At 49.8% G+C, this 16,084-nt stretch overlaps 1 protein-coding gene across 1 annotated transcript in view; it reads left to right on the top strand.

Annotated features, from left to right (window-relative positions):
* LOC150009727 (interleukin-4 receptor subunit alpha-like) overlaps nucleotides 1-15,346 on the top strand; it is a 43,244-nt gene extending 27,898 nt beyond the window's left edge. Inside the window, 6 exon segments of the mRNA XM_090279388.1 lie at nucleotides 321-477; nucleotides 4,152-4,251; nucleotides 11,686-11,764; nucleotides 13,177-13,226; nucleotides 13,628-14,906; nucleotides 14,909-15,346. Of these exon segments, the coding sequence (XP_090135514.1) occupies nucleotides 321-477; nucleotides 4,152-4,251; nucleotides 11,686-11,764; nucleotides 13,177-13,226; nucleotides 13,628-14,906; nucleotides 14,909-15,346 (2,103 nt within the window).
* The last annotated feature ends 738 nt before the right edge of the window (nucleotides 15,347-16,084 follow it).

Genomic DNA, 16,084 nt, shown 5'->3' with positions numbered 1-16,084 from the left:
CACACAGCCAGAAAGTGACAGGAGGGATCTTTACTCTCAATTTACAGATGAGGAAGCAAACTCTTTCTTGCCCAGCCATGTCATATGACTCATCAGTGGGGGCTTAGGAGGGGCGGGTGAGGGCGATCTCCTGACCAATCTCACTCAACTCTGGTCACAGTTATGGAGGTGGCAAACAATGTCTGATTTGGAGGAATAACCAAATACCCAGGCTGGTGGCTCTTAAGCACTGTGGGGTCAGCTAAGGACAGCAGCCAGAGTGGGAGCTGGTGTTCCCCTCCCCACAGCTGGTGCAGTAATGTCTTTTTTCCCTTTGCCAGGTTATGGTCTACAATGTGACCTACAGGGAGTCCACCTTCCGCCTCCTAGCCAGCACCCTAAAGCATGGGGTTTTCTACAGCGCACAGGTGAGGGCCTGGGCTCAGAGCTATAATAGCTCCTGGAGTGAGTGGAGCCCCAGCGTCAAGTGGTTTAACTGTGAGTATCTATCGTGAGTCCTGAGAAGTTAGAATCTCTCCTCCCCACTTTACTCTGTGGCAGACACTGCCCCTGGCCAAGCATCTGGGCTTCCATGTCATGGGATGCCTCTAACTGCAGGCAGCAGAGTACAAGCTGACATGGTGTGCTGGCCAGGGTGGGCAGGCTAGGCTGCAGTAGCAAAGGAGCCCAGAAGACCCGCACTTTAACACTGTACAAACGTATTTCTTGCCTGTGTAACAGTCTAAAATGAACTTCGCTGGTCTGGAGGTGGTTTTCCTCCCAGAGGCTCCATCATTCCCAAGGACAAAGACAATTAACCTTTTTGTAGCATGGTCCCATTGGCAGTCTGGTGAAGCCTTCAGACCCCATTCAGAATAATATATATGTATATATTTTTTTATCCTCACCCAAGGACATTTTTTCCATTGCCTTTAGAGAGAGGAAGGAAGAGAGAGAAACATCGATGCAAGACAGAAGCATAGATTGGTTGCCTCCTGTATGCACCTGAATGGGGGATTTTATGTGCCTGGACTGGGGACCATATGTGCCCGGATCAGGGATTGAACCCATAACCTAGGTATGTGCCCTGACCGGAAATCAAACCTGCAATTTTTTGGTTATGGGATGATGTTCCAACCAACTGAACCACACTGGCCAGGGCCAGGATAGTATTTTTAAATGTATAAAATAAAATACATAGATCTGCCCCAGCTGGTATGGCTCAGTGGATTGAGCACCAGCCTGCAAACCAGAGGATCCTGGTTCGATTCCCAATCAGGGCACATGCCCGGGTTGCGGGCCAGGTCCCCAGTTGAGGGCAGTCAAGAGGCAACCACACATTGACGTTTCTCTCCCTCTCTTTTTTCTTCCTTTCCCTGTCTCTAAAAATAGATAAATAACATATTAAAAATAAATAAGTTTTAAAAATACATAGTCCTGACCAGTGTAGCTCAATTGGTTGGGCATCATCCTGCAAAGCAAAGGGTCAATGGCTTGATTCCCAGTCAGGACACCTGCCTGGGTTGCAGACCTGGTCCCTGGTCTGGGCACATGCAGGAAGTGATCCATTGATGTATCTCTCTCACATTGATGTTTCTTTCCCTCTCTTTCTCCCTCCCTTCCCCTCTCTCTAAAAAAGTTAATATTAATAATAATAATTTTTAAATAAAACACATAGGATTACAGGGGAAACTTATTGAAATGCAATTATAAAAATATTTTAAAGTATATTTGTTATCTAGGAACATATGCTTCTTTATTAACACATTAAAAACATGGTCTAGTGGTAGTTCTCATAAATACTCTAATTTCAAAGTAGATGAGCATTAAGGCTTAGGTGCCACACACACCCTAGGCTCAGTTGGAAGTCGCTCTGTCCAGCAGAGGCTTCGTGACCACGGCGGAACAAACTTTTACCCAGGACATTTCATTATGTCTGGGGGAAGGAAGGTGGTGGCCTCTCTAGTGGAGAACAGCAATTAGACCTTCTTCCCTCGTGCCTTTTATTGAGGAGGATACACATGAGAGATACAAGGTCAAGATTCATGAATCATCAATAGCATGGAGATGTTAGGATTACAGTTGATAGTAACAGATTACATGTGCCAGTACAGAGGGCACAGTGACCAGTCTGTGTCAGGGTCTATCAAACATCTTGACGCCACACTGGCAGTAGGTGCCAGGTTTCATACACTCCTTGCTAGAGATTGTTTATGTTACATTAATGATAAAGAAAGCAGAGCAAGTTCTAAAGCATAATAAGCATTCTTTAAATCCAATTCCCACGGAAACCCTGTGAGTGGCTTTTAATTATGTTCCATGCACAGCCTTATGTTGAGACTTAAAGACAAGCACAACCGGGATGCCAGCGGCAGTCATGCTTAGGCCGGGGCTACAATTCCCTAAACCACGAGGAGCAGTTCCCTACAGAGCATAAATGTTATCTTGTGATCCGGCAGCTGTAATGTGATATGAGAATAGCTGTGATTTCTGCTAGGAGCTGGGTGACTGATGCTACTCTTTTGTTCCTTCCGTTCCTAATGGGAGGAAATGCTAGTTAGTGAGAATAAAGATGTCATTTCTGTCCCATCCAAGTTCCCAGACCCTTGAATTCTATCTGCAACCTTGTTGGAGGTCTGTGGACCCTCAAGTTAAGAATCTCTAAGGGCTCTGCCATTGTCTGCATCCAGGCAGCAGAAGGGGACTGAGAGCAGGGAGACCACGCCTGCTTCTTAAAAACCTTATCCTGGAGTGCCATACATCACTTCCTCTCACGTCCTGTTGGTGAAACTGGCTACATGGCCACAAGTAGCTGCAAGGGGTTCTGGGAAATGTAGTCCCTCACTTAGTAGCTGCATTCCCCAAAACAACACTTTGCAACTTTACTACATGGCTTTTGCAATAGAAATATTGAATCATCTCACATAAAATGAAGTCTTACAACTGAACCTTCCAGGTGGGCACATTGCTGCCTGACAAAAGAAGGGAGACAGGGGAGGGGAGGCTGCTTCAGGCATTGTCTGCTCACTGGGGAGGAGAGAGGCTGCTGTGAACATTCACTGAGAGGAGGATTCTTCAAAGCGCTGGGCACAGGGGTGCCTGTCAGGCACGCCGACCCCACCCTCCTCACATCCCTCTCAGCATCGCCCACCTTGTTCCGTTGATGTCTCCTCGCCCACCTGTCTCCCATGCTGAGCTGTGAGCTCCGTGGGTGGTATCTACCTGGGTCTGTGTCTCCAGTGTCCGGAACAGGGCCAGGCACACAGGAAGTCCTTGGAAAGTTTTGTTGATGTGGTTTGATTCTAACATTGACCTGAGGAAGGGAAGGGAAAGGAAGAAAAATAGCTTGTATGGGACATATGCAATGTGCTGGACACTCATTCATTATTTCCACAAATACTTATTGAGTCCCCGCCATGTGCCTGGCCCCATGCTAGACACTGGGGAGTCAGCAGTGAACAAAGAAGACAGAAATCCCTGCGCTTGTGGATCTGCCACTCTGGAGGGGGAAATAGAGGACAAACAAGTAAACAAAAGGAAATCAGATGGCTCTAGATCCAGTGGTATTAAGTCTAGGAAGGAAAAGCAGAGTCGGGGTGGAGCGATGAGAGGGCGACAGTAGAGAGGGCGTGGGGGATCTTTGGGAGCAGGGACGGTGGAGTGAACACGGAGAAGGGGCCAGCTGTGTGAAGTGGTAACAGCAAATGTCACGGGCGTGCGGGCACTGTTCTGAGTGCAGAATACATTAAGTCGTGTAACCCTCGCAACCCTATGAGGTAAGTACTACGGTTAACCCCACTGTACTGATGAGGAAACCAGGCACAGAGAGTGTGAGGGACATGTCCTGGGTCACCAGTGAGGATATGTGACGGTCAGGCTTCGAATCAGAGTCACTGCCCTTGACCTCTATGCGTCAGGAAAGAGAGCAGCAAGTTCAAGATCCTGAGGTGGCACTGAGCTTTGGAGGAGCGGGGGACAGCAAGGACCAGTGTGTCAGAGGGCTCAAAGCACAGGGGGAGGGGAGGAGTGCTTGAGGCGGGAGGGCTTGGTGGTGGCCAGATCATGCAGGGTCTGGGAGGACACTTTCCTGAGGCTCCGTCTCCCGCTCAGGGATGTGGAGACCAGGCTGTACTTAGCATGACGCAGACTCACAGCTTCCCTCCCACTTCCAGACTACGAGTGGCCCTGGGAGTGGCACCTCCCACGTGCCATTGTCATCTCCTGCATTGCCATCCTGGTCATCTGCGTGCTCTGCTATTTCAGCATCATCAAGTGAGTCCTGGGCCAGCTCCCCTGGGGTGCAAAGGGGGCAGGAATCCCTCTTCTCAGCTATCAGCTTGCAGTCCTTCTTTCCATAATAAATGTTTATTCAGCAGCTCCTATGTGTGAGGCACTGAGGCAACAGGTAAAACAAAACCGACGAGGACCCTGTGCTCCTTGTGGGAGACAGACATCAGCTCAACAAGTAACCACACCATTTTCCATGGGTCACCATTTTCAGTGACCCATGCACTGACGGAAATATACCAGGGTGTAGTGTTCGTAGTGTTGGATGTGATCAAGAACACTTGAGATAATTCCAGCAGATAGAATTATTGGACAAACGGGGAGCTGCTGCACGCTCAGGCAAGTCAGCACTGAGCAGAGCAAGCACCGTCCTTTTATTGAAATCTGAGGGTGGCAATTACAGGATACACACCATATTGCTTAAGGAGAAAACAGGAAGCCAGGGTTCAAACATTAACTAGTTTGAAGACAACAACAAAACTATAAGTCCTTAAGGCTAAGCTTCGAACAAGATGATAAGACAAGGGAGTAATGGAGTACTCAGCAAAGTCTCTTTATTCTCAGGATATCATAGCTCAGTGGCCTGGAACAGCTTGCAGCTGCCGGCGTCAGCAAGTCCAGCTTGCTTATCTGAGTCACAGGACACTTGGTCAGGGGGGCATAAAGAAATGCCCCTACCCAGAGACTTGATTTCCACCAACATTTCCCCCTTTTTGTTTAAAAATCATCTTGTTAAACAGTACAGAGAGAACTGTTGCTTTAGCCTTTTGCTTTTTCTTATATCTAAAGAACACAATAGCAAATATAAGAATAAGGATAACAATAAAGAAAATTGTCCCTGCATGGGATCCAATGAATCCCTGAATGTATGGAATAGGATTAATCTTGTCTAACACATTTATAACATTTTCAAATATACCTTTATCAGATAATTGCTCAAGATGTTTTTCAAAGGTAGTATGTATCTTAGTTTGTAAAGTTACAATATGCTGAGTCAAATTATGATTAAGCAAATGTTTCCTTTTTCCCATGGAAATTCAGTTTCATTATAGGGGACAAGAGTTATACAATAAGTAGACTGATTCCAGTCACATTTCAATAACAATTGTCGTTTAACACTTTGTAGCTGATCTCCAACTAACACAACTGCTTAATTTAAATCAGCTAATTCAGATTGCATTTCAGAGTCAATTTGACATTGTGCAGTCCATAACTGCTCAGAGTTCTGATGCCAGGTCCAGACGAAGTCTGCTGTCTGCACGGAGTGATGAAGAGCAACTCCAGTCATAACAGCAGTGGCAATTATAGCAATCAGTCCCATGATGACAGCAATGAGAAGACTAAGAAAACGCTTGCCTCTGTGAAGCAGTTGTTCGGCCACTTTGCGCAGAAGTTCAGATGCTGGGCTGTCTTGCCAGGCACGATCAAGCAAGACAGGCATCCAAACTCCTGTTCATGATCTTAGGATAATAGGCTTTCACTTTCAGACAAAATCATAGAGCGTTTAACACAAGTATGCAAAGTACAATTACAGCAAGAAATTTCTCCCAAGTAATCTTTCCTCAGAGTAAGAGATAAGGGAGTCTTAACACAAGCCTGCAGATTTCTGGTAACATTGCGAACAACTGTAAGATTATGAAGGCCATTAGCCTGATATAATCGTCCTGTCCAAATGTTTAAAGATTCAAATGCTGCTGTTAGTTTCCAAATATGAGGTTGGGCATAAAAACCTTTTATATAAGGCAACGGGCGAAAACCCGACCTCTTGCCAAACGATGTTTAGCAATACCAGTCTTCCATGTACTCTGACTGAACCATTGTATTCTTTGATGAAGGTCTGCCGTACAAGCAGAGCCATACGGACTCCAGTTAATGACGCTCCCATAGGGAGTATTAACAAGAACTCGTACTTGTTCTCCCCTGCATCGAGTCCAACGGACCCAATCAGTAACTGAGAGAAACACTGGCATCTCTCAAGACAGGCTCATCCTGCGGTGAACATTGTTCGCAGCGGCTTGGAAAGAACCCATATGGGGTGGTTGCAGACAACAATATTAATTGTTTATTATAGAGATTAGAGGTATTTCTTTGTATCATTAACCAATCCTGAGGTCTATAATTAAGACAATGACGCCCAAAACCAAAGCAAATGGGCGGACCAAATATTCCAGTAACATAATATGGAACTACTGTTCCCTCCTCATCGGGTTTAAGTGGACCACGAATGTCAAAAGGTCTAAGAAGCCAATTGGTCTCATTGGTATAAACAGGAACAACAGGGTCCCACCAGGAAACTCCTCTCATCAAAGGTGGGTTAGCAATATATGCCCAATAAGTGTAATTCTCAGCATTAGCACTAGGGCTTTGAGAAAACATTATTGCTAAAAGGGCAAGAAACAAAGTATTGGATGTAAGGAGTTGATGTTGAGACCTGACTAATTGTTTTGCTTTATTAGTCAATTCTCTAATCTGATTCCACCTGGGCAAACCTGTTCCTGGAGAGTTGTCAGTGTTCTTCCGTAGGACTCTCTTTCGTTTTCGCTTCAGGGTCATTTTCTACATCCTTTTCGGGAGATTTCTCCATTCTTCTTTGTCGTTGTCCTTGTGTTTCCTCTTCTGGGATGACATGACGCAACTTAATGTGTTTATCAGGAATCCAAATATTCTGTGAACCTGTGGAAATATTTCCTGTGGAAATATAAGCATATCCTCGACCCCAACGAGTAACAGTTGCTGGGAGCCAATTGGAGGTTAAAACATCATAGTAATAAACAGGCTGATTTATTGGTGAAACAGTTTTCATTGTCCAATGCCTTTGTGCTGGGACAAGGGAATCATTACCAATTTGTAAAAAATTTAAGAGTAAATACTGCATTCATTAATCTTTTCTTTGGGGAATCCATACTATATCCCCCTTTTTGTTTTTCAAGAAGTTCTTTTAATGTTCGATTATGGCGCTCAATAAGCTTGTCCAGTGCTGTTGTATGGAATGCCAGTAATATGTTTAATATTATGCTGAGAAAAGAATTCCTGACATTTTTTTGAGATATAAGCTGGAGCATTCATTATCTGTCAATAGTTTCTGGTTTTCCAGGAACAGCAAAAGCTTCTAGGAGGTGTGTAATGACACATCCTGCACGTTCAGAAGACATTGCTGTAGCCCCCTTAACAATAAGGCTAGATTGGCCAATTATTAAATCTACATATCCTTTAGGCAAAGGTCCCCATACTCCTGTAGGAGCAACATAAATGCGATCTCGTTCTTTAAGAGTTAATTGCTGGGTGGTGACCAAGTCCAGCCCTGCGCTCCCACTTGTGGCTGCACAAAGATTTGTGACTTGGCACTGCCCTGACTCAAAACATTTGACTGCTGGGGCCTTGGGGTCTCCTGTTCTGGTTCGGGGCACCGGAGCTCACGCCCCGCTGCCAGTTTCCCTGATTATCAGAGAGTACTATACATTTACCATTCTTATCAAATTTAGATTTACGGTCCTTGGCCCAGTGTTTCCCCTTTTGTTTCACAGGAGCCAACGCCCTTTTACAATCCTCATTAGCATTTTCAAAAGCCAATTGTTTTTGAGCTCTTTTGTAAAATTTTATTTGACAAAGCTTTCCAAGTATTTTAAAATATGTTAAGTCTGATTGGTTTAGAGTTTTCTTCTTTTTGGTAAGAAGAAAATAATAAATTCCTGAGGTAGTTCAAGATTGTAAGGAAGTTTTTTAACTTTTCAATCTTGGAAATCTTGTCAACTAAGGAATATATATTATGAAATAATATTTGACTATTTAAAGCGATAATAAAAGGTATATAATGTTAATATAAACTGACAAAAATTCAGTTCTTAGCATTGAGAAACATGAATTTTTGGATATTAGTTAAGTATTTGAGTAATATACTAAATCAGCAAGATACCTGGCTGGTTTAGCTCAGTGGATTGAGCGTCGGCCTGCGAGCTAAGTGTCGCTGGTTCGATCTTCCAGTCAGGGTACATCAGAGAAGGAAAACTCTGACTCCAAAAAACCTCCGCTGCCTTGCGGCATACCTCTTCAGGGGAAAGGCTAAGGGAGTAAACCCCGACAGAAAATCCGGAGCCGGAGTCCCTAAGGCGGTTTGACGTTGTAGTCAACACCGGCAACTCCTGCGGCGCACCTGAACCCAAGCTGTATCGACTCCGTCTTTCCCTTGGACCCTTCAGCTGCGAAGAGAGGGGGGGTCTGCTGCATGGGCAACAGCAGACCCTCCATATTACCCTGCCCAGGCTCTGTAGCTTCAGCATCATCGCAAGATGTCGATTCAACACGGGAGGAGACAGATACCGTGTCACTCCCGAGTCGGACTGCACAGCCATTCTCGGTGGTGCAGATAGACTCTTAAGAAGCTACACCATCGTCTCTCGAGACGGACGGCTGCCGACCTTTCCTTAACTTGATATTCAGTTCCTTTTATTAGTTGCTGTAACAACCAAAAATAAATCTCTTGTTTTTTAGATAACCCTGGTCCACCCTAGTTCTAAGTCGGCTGCTAGGCGAGGCGCCGTGTGGAACCATGGCCCGGGGGGCGGACCCGGTGGGACGGGAACCGGCGGCGCTGTGAGGGGCGCAGAGGGAGAACTGGCAAGGCGCGTGGAGGGGACGGGCCCCCCACGGCCGCCGCCAACCACACACCCCCGGCGCCCACCACAGCCAGGGCGATCCACAGGAAGGGCCTGGCTCGCGTCCAGAGTTGCCACCGCTGCCAGCCCATTGGGTATTCAGGCCCCCGCCTGCGGTGGGAACCTCCCCCTGCTGCCGCCTCCTGACTTTTCTTTTGAGCTATTTTGGGCTGATCATAAATTCAAAAAGGCAGTTGCTCCTCCTTGCCAAGCGGCTCAAAGTCTGATTGAAATGGCTGTAAGGCTACAGCCGCCTGGTTAAAAGCGGCCCATGTTTCGCCTGCTATAGGATGACCAGTTTGATGAGCTCTTGTAAGAGCTTTACCAACTTGTTTCCATACTTTTAAGCTAAACTGATTTTTCCTTTCTGGAACGCATCAATAGCAGTGCTTTTTAACCTGAGAAAGGAGATCAATAAGAGCCACAATCTCACTTTCTTATCCTTTCAGGATTCCAATTACAAGTATTCTGGACAGATGAGTATTTACCCAACAGTGCCCAAGATTCTGTTCATTTTTAATATAATCTTTTCTTCCTATATTTTTTTACCAAGGTCTTTTTCCCTTTATAAGAGACTTTGTGAGGATCACATACTCTTTTTCTAAAGATTGCGAGTTCCCCATGACCCCAATTCATATTGCCGAGAGGCTTGCGGACTCCATGCAACCAACCCTTCTCAGTTCTATCTCTTCCCAGTTCTTACCTTCAAGTCCGTGAGTTCAGACGCCAGATGTAGTTGTAAGTGAAGTGATGACCGAGGGATGCTGAGATAATTCCAGCAGACAGAATTATTGGACAAATGGGGGGCTGCTGCACGCTCAGGCAAGTCAGCACTGAGCAGAGCAAGCACCGTCCTTTTATTGAAATCCGAGGGTGGCAATTACAGGATACACACCATATTGCTTAAAGAGAAAACAGGATGCCAGGGTTCAAATATTAACTAGTTTGAAGACAACAACAAAACTATAAGTCCTTAAGGCTAAGCTTCGAACAAGATGATAGGACAAGGGAGTAATGGAGTACTCAGCAAAGTCTATTCTCAGGATACCATAGCTCAGTGGCCTAGAACAGCTTGCAGCTGCTGGCATCAGCAAGTCCAGCTTGCTTATCTGAATCACAGGACACCTGGACTGAGGGGCGTGAAGAAATGCCCCTACCCAGAGGCTTGATTTCCACCAACACCAGGGGAAGGGCAGGAATGTTCCAGGTTGCTATTTTAGGTGGGGAGGCCAGGGCAGGCCCCTCTGAAGAGGCGATACTTGAGCTGAGACCTGACGGGGAACGAGCTGGCCAGGGTAGAGATGAGGAAAGGGCCTTCCTTTAGCAAAGGGAGATAGATCATGCCCAGGGTATGGTCTAGACAGTTGGGGGCATGTGACAATAGACGATTGCCCTGACAGAATCAGGAACCCTGGGTTCCTATTCTGGCCTTGGTGCTTGGTAGCTGTGTGACTATCAGCCTTGGGTTCCTCCTTTGCAGGCTGAGATACAGCGAGAACATATTTTGTCAGTCCTAAGAGTCCCAGGAGAGTCTTGGATCACAGTGGACTGGAGGTAGAAGGAGCCTGGTTTCCAGTGAGTTTGAGCCCTAGGAGACATGAGGTCCCAGAGCCTCAGTCCTCCCATCTCTGAAATGGGACTAGCAAGCCCCACCCACCACGTAAGGATCAGTGATGACTGAGGACTGACATGAGTGTGTCCCACACTTTGCTAGGCACACATTAAGGGTGCAGGGATTGCAAGTTTACCTCTCCACGTCTTGTCACCGACACCTCTTAGCCACACTGGGCCAGTCTTTTCCCCTTCTCTGAGCCTCAGTTGCCCCCTCGCCTGACCTTCCCAGCCCTACCTCACTGTGTTCCAGGACTCCAGCCTCCTTGCTCTTCTTCGAACGCACCGAGCAAGTTCTCTCCAAGCCTTTGCAGTCACTCTGCTCCGTACTGGGATGTCCTTTCCCCAGGCATCACCATGACTCCTCATCCACCTTCAGTAGCCACTCAGAGGTCACCTCCTCAGGGAGGCCCTCCTGAATCACACTCTCCACTCCTCTATTCCCTTATCTTCTTTATTTGCATTCATGGCACTTAATGCCATAATTAATGATGTCATAGGTTCATTTCTCTGTCTCCCTCTTCTAGAAGGTCAGTTCTGTGAGGGCAGGGCTTTTGTCTGTCTGGTTCAGTGTTGTCCCCAAAGCCTTGCACAGTGAGTGGTACCTAGTAGGTGCTCAGTAAAGACATGGACTGACTGAGTGGGGTCAGTGGAGACTGACCCAGGGGTAACTGAGGACCTTCCATCTCAGAGCTGACACTCCATGGCTCCAGGCCGTCGCAAGGAGAGGGAAGGAATCTGCTTTCCTGGGTTTCCTCAGCCTCTCAGGCCAGCGTAGGCCTCCCCCTGGCACCTTGCTCTCCGCTGCTCCGTGGCGGGAATTGGTGGTGGGCAAGCCCAGAATCCTCTGCAGACTGAGTCTCTCCTGCTTCCCTGGGGCTTGTTCCCACTGAGGACGGAGGCAGCGAGTGAGGACCTCCATTTTGGGCGGCAGAATGCTGGAGCAGGACCCCACTCTTCTGCCTGTCGGCTGTCACTTCGCCCCTGAGCCTCAGTCTGCTCCTCTGTGAATGGGGTTGGCAGCAGAGTCTGCTCCTTGGGGTTAGGGTGAGACATCCAAAACCCATCAACGTGGTCTCTGACCCCTGGCAAGTATTGGCGACTATGATCATTTTTATGGGAGGAGAAGCCAACACCCTTTCCTTTTCTTTTTCAGGATTAAGAAAGAATGGTGGGACCAAATTCCCAACCCAGCCCATAGCCACCTCGTGGCCATTGTCATCCAGGAGTCTCAGGTAGGAGTGTGGGTTGGTTCTGAGACTTTGGACTACGTGTATCAGGAAATAAGATTCAGGACATCTAGGGTGTTAAAGATACTCATTGGCTTTGGGAATTGCACCTCAGCAGTCGGGAAAGTTTCAGGGGAGATTGATTCGTAGCTCAGTGTGGTCATTAGGAGCCCAGGGGCTTCCCTCTCCTCCCTTCGGCTTTCAACTTTCGTACCTACGTTGTCAGCCTTCCCTCACGATGGGTTCCTCTCAAGTTGGTCTCTTGGTTTTTTCCCCTCCACTGGGAGGAGACGACCCCTGAGGTCATCTGCATGTCACCTCCTGGGGAGGTACTTGTACCAAGGCAGGCAGCCAAGAGGAGGGGGAGATGGGGACCCATTTCCTGTGTCTTCCTCTTAGGAGCAGGAAACTGTCACCAAAGTGCCAGCAAATCTCTTCTCGTTCCTTGTTGGCCAGAATTGCATCACATGCTGTTTCCTAAACCATCCCCCTGTGAGGAGTGGGAACACCTGAGACCAACCCAGTGGCCACCCCTGAGCCAGGACTGGGGCCAGCTTCCCCAGTGCGAGGGCCATGTGTGGTTTGCCTGAGCTCTGTCAGGGTTCTTGAGGAAGTGAGAGTCGAGAATGCCAGGGGCCCCATGGCAGGCTCTGGAGTCCGGTGGTGCTGACTTTGAGCCCTGGCTCTGTCCCTTACCTGCAGATTGAACTTGAGCAAGTGGCTTAACTTCTCTGAGCTTGTTTTCTCACGTGGGTTGTAGCAGCGTTTGTGTGACAAGGCTGACATTGGAATTCACCAAGACAGTACACGTAAAGTGTATGTATATTACAGGGTCCGGCACGTAGTAAGTGTGGTTTATGTATTAGTCAGCTTTTGCTGTGTAACAAATGACCCTGCAACTTAGTCGCAGCAACAGCCATTTCTGTCGCTCTTGCTTCTGCAGATTGGCTCAGCAGTGGGGTTGGGTGGGGGAATCTGGGCTGGACCGGGCACATCTTCTCTGGGCTGGGAAGTCCCCGGTGGCTTCCCTCACAGGTCTGGCAGTTCTCTAACTCACCTGGGGCAGTGGAGGTGACTACGCCGTGTGTCTCTCATCCTCCAGCAGGCTGCTCCAGTTGGCACAGTGTTACCTGTACCACATTCTATTGGCCAGAGCAAGTCACAAGGCCAGGCCAAATTCAAGGGTGGGAGGAGCTGTAGACTCGGCTGTGGCTCTTTTTGCCATCAGCCTTGGCAACTTAATATTGGGGTCGTCTCATGAGTTCTTGGGAAAATGAGGCTCAGAGAGCTGAGTGAGCTGATCTGACCTCAGACCTGTGTGAAGTCAAGGCCTGAAGGGTTTCCTCACTGGGTGTGGCTGTACATCAGGCTGGCTGGGAAGGCTCTCCGCTGTCTCATTGGCTGTCTCTGTATTTCAGGTGTCACTGTGGGGGAAGAGGTCTGGAGGCCAGGAGCCAGCCAAGTGCCCGTATGTATATGAACTTCGGTCATAGCCTGTGTAGATTTGGAAGGGAATGGAATTGGTGTGGTGGGCCCTACCTTGAGAGGGGGTCACACACCCCCTCTATGTCTGTCTTCTCTTCCTTGGCACTCAGCACTTTTCCTTCAAGGGGTGGCAGGAAGAGGAATGGTCTGGGCAGTTGGGCTACTGACTGTGCCCCCTGAATTTCCCTGCTGGGTCAGTCACCTGCAGAACCCCCTTGGGAGACACAGTCTGACCCAAGCAAGGCTGGTTGAGTGGACCACCAGGGCAGCTGTGCCAGTTGTAGACATCAGTCCAGGGTGATATTAAGCTGGGCTTTGAAGGATGAGTAGGAGTTTTTCAAGTGGCGACACTGAATCTGACCACACTTTCCTTTGCTTCTGCAGAGACTGGAAGACTTGTCTTACTAAGCTGCTGCCCTGCTTGCTGGAGCATGACATGGAAAAGGATGACAGTCCCTCCAAGGCTGCCAGAAATGGGCCTCTCCCAGGTCCCGAAAAGTCTTCATGGTGCCCTGTGGAGGTCAGCTCGACCATCCTCTCGCCGGAGAGCATCAGCGTGGTAAAGTGTGTGGAGCTGCTAGAGGCCCAGGCAGAGAGCGAGGAAGAGGAGGAAGTGGAGGAAGATGAAGGGAGCTTCTGCCTGTCGCCTGAGAGCAGCAGGGGTAGCTTCCAGGACAGCAGGGAGGGCATTGCAGCCCGGCTGACGGAGAGCCTGTTCCTGGACCTTCTAGGGGCTGACCATGGGGGCTTTTGCACACAAGGCCTGGGGGAGCCCTGTCTTCTCTCACCTTCAGGAAGTGGGAGTGCTCAGACGCCTTGGGCTGAGTTGCCTTGTGAGGAGCCTTTTAACCCGGCATCAACCCCTCCAGCCACGCTGACCCAGAGCCCAGCCTGCCTGGCCGTCCCAGAGCTGCCAGCCGTTGTCACAGACCATCCCTCTTACCGCAGCTTCAGCGACTTCCTGAGTCAGTCCTCGAGTCCAGGAGAGCCCGCCTCAGACGCACAGCTGTCCGAATGCCTGGGGGAAGGGAACCCCGACATCCCCTCTGCTCCCACTGCGTTCCAGCCTGAGCCAGAAACCTGGGAGCAGGTCCTCCGCCGCAGCGTCCTCCAGCACAGGGCCCCCATCAGCGGCTATCGGGAGCCCGTGTGCACGGTGAGGCAGGGCAGCACCCCGGGCGGCGGGGCGGCGGGCTGCAGCCCTTCCGGAGAAGCCGGGTACAAGGCCTTCTCCAGCCTGCTCGCCAGCGGTGCCACCTGCCCAGGCACATCTGGGGTTGAGGCCAGCAGTGGGGAGGGGTGCTACAGGCCCTTCCAGAACCTCACTTCTGGCTGCCCTGGGGTTCCTGCTCCCGTCCCCTTGTTCACCTTTGGACTGGACATGGAACCGCCTCACAGCCCTCAGAACTCACTCCTGAGCGGCTGCCCTGAGTGCCCCGGTCTGGAGCCACTGGCAAAGGGTGGAGACAGCCAGAAGCCCCCGCTGTCCCTGGAGCAGGCCACAGACGCCCTCAGGGACGACCTGGGCAGCGGCATTGTCTACTCAGCCCTCACCTGCCACCTGTGTGGCCACCTGAAGCAGTGCCGCAGCCAGGAGGAGCGTGGCGAGGCCCCCGTTGTGTCCAGCCCCTGCTGTGGCTGCTGCTGTGGAGACAGGTCTGAGCTCCGGTGAACCCTCTGATGGACCCCGGCCCCCTGCCAGGCAGGGTTCCCTTGGGTGTCTCAGAGGAGGGCAAGGCCTCCCTCTTCTTCCAGCCTGGCCCCAGCCATGCTCAGAGCTTCAGCCAGACCCCCCACGTGGTAGCCGTGCTCCCTGCGGGGCCCACGCGTGCAAGTGCTTCCCGGCCCGTGCCCACCCGCTGCTGCGAGTGCCTCGCCTGCGCCTGCGGAGGCCGGCCCAGAAGGCGGCCAGGCTGGTGGATTTCTGAGACTCAGCGGAGCCGCTGGCCACCTCATCAGTCCACAGCTTCTCCAGCGCACTGTCCCTGTCATGCCCGCCCAAGGCATGTTTTATCCACCTGGTCCCTCGCTGCCCATGTCTTGCCCAGTCCTGGGACCAGCCACTGCCATGTCACTGGCTTGGACGCTGAGCCTAGAAAGTGACCACGCCAGCAGCGGAGGCCTGGGAAACTGATGGGAAATTGAGGTCCTGGAAGGGCGGTTATTTGCCCAGAGGGGCCCGTTCATTCAACAGAGCTTCATTAGGTTGACACTGGAGGCAGGACCTGGGCCTCGGAGGGCTGCTCAGTTAAGTGGGGGTAACAGAGCCCCCGAAAAAGGGTGATTACCAAGCAGTGACAATTGACTGTCAGATCCCCACACAACCGTAAGGCTGGGGGCTCCTGGTATGCGTGGGGTCCCCAGAATAAACACACCAGCTGCCTTGGGGCTGGTCTGTGCCCCCGTGGACAGTGTTGCCAGTGGCCACACAGACCAGAGGGAGAGCTTCACGCCTGTGACCCAGCTGCGCTGGGTGCTCTAGCACCGACACCAGGCACATTTAGCCTGCACATTGGCCCAGACCTGGGGTTCAGTAATGTTTGTTCGTGTGCATCTCGAAGATTGTTTAAACCTGGTGTCTGTATTTGCTGAGGAGGGTGGAATGGGAGGGGTGGAGTTTTATACAAATAAAAGTTCTTTATCTCTCTTTTTTTTTTTTTCCATTTATGAAACAAACATACTGCCAGGCACCATTGTGAGTGCTTTATCTCTGTTAACTTGTTGAACCCTCCCATCCAGGGAACCCAGGCCCAGGAGCTTAAGTAACTTGTGATCTCTGCTTTGGTTCCCCTGAGACAGGGATTCAAGTGCAATTAGTTGCCTTAGGAGGTGCTCCCAGGA

Source organism: Furipterus horrens, unplaced genomic scaffold (genome assembly GCF_987537825.1).
Source record: "Furipterus horrens unplaced genomic scaffold, mFurHor1.1.pri manual_scaffold_5, whole genome shotgun sequence".
Lineage (NCBI taxonomy): Eukaryota > Metazoa > Chordata > Mammalia > Chiroptera > Furipteridae > Furipterus > Furipterus horrens.
The sequence above is the reverse complement of the archived record's forward strand: the minus strand, read 5'-3'. Positions and strand labels throughout refer to the sequence as shown.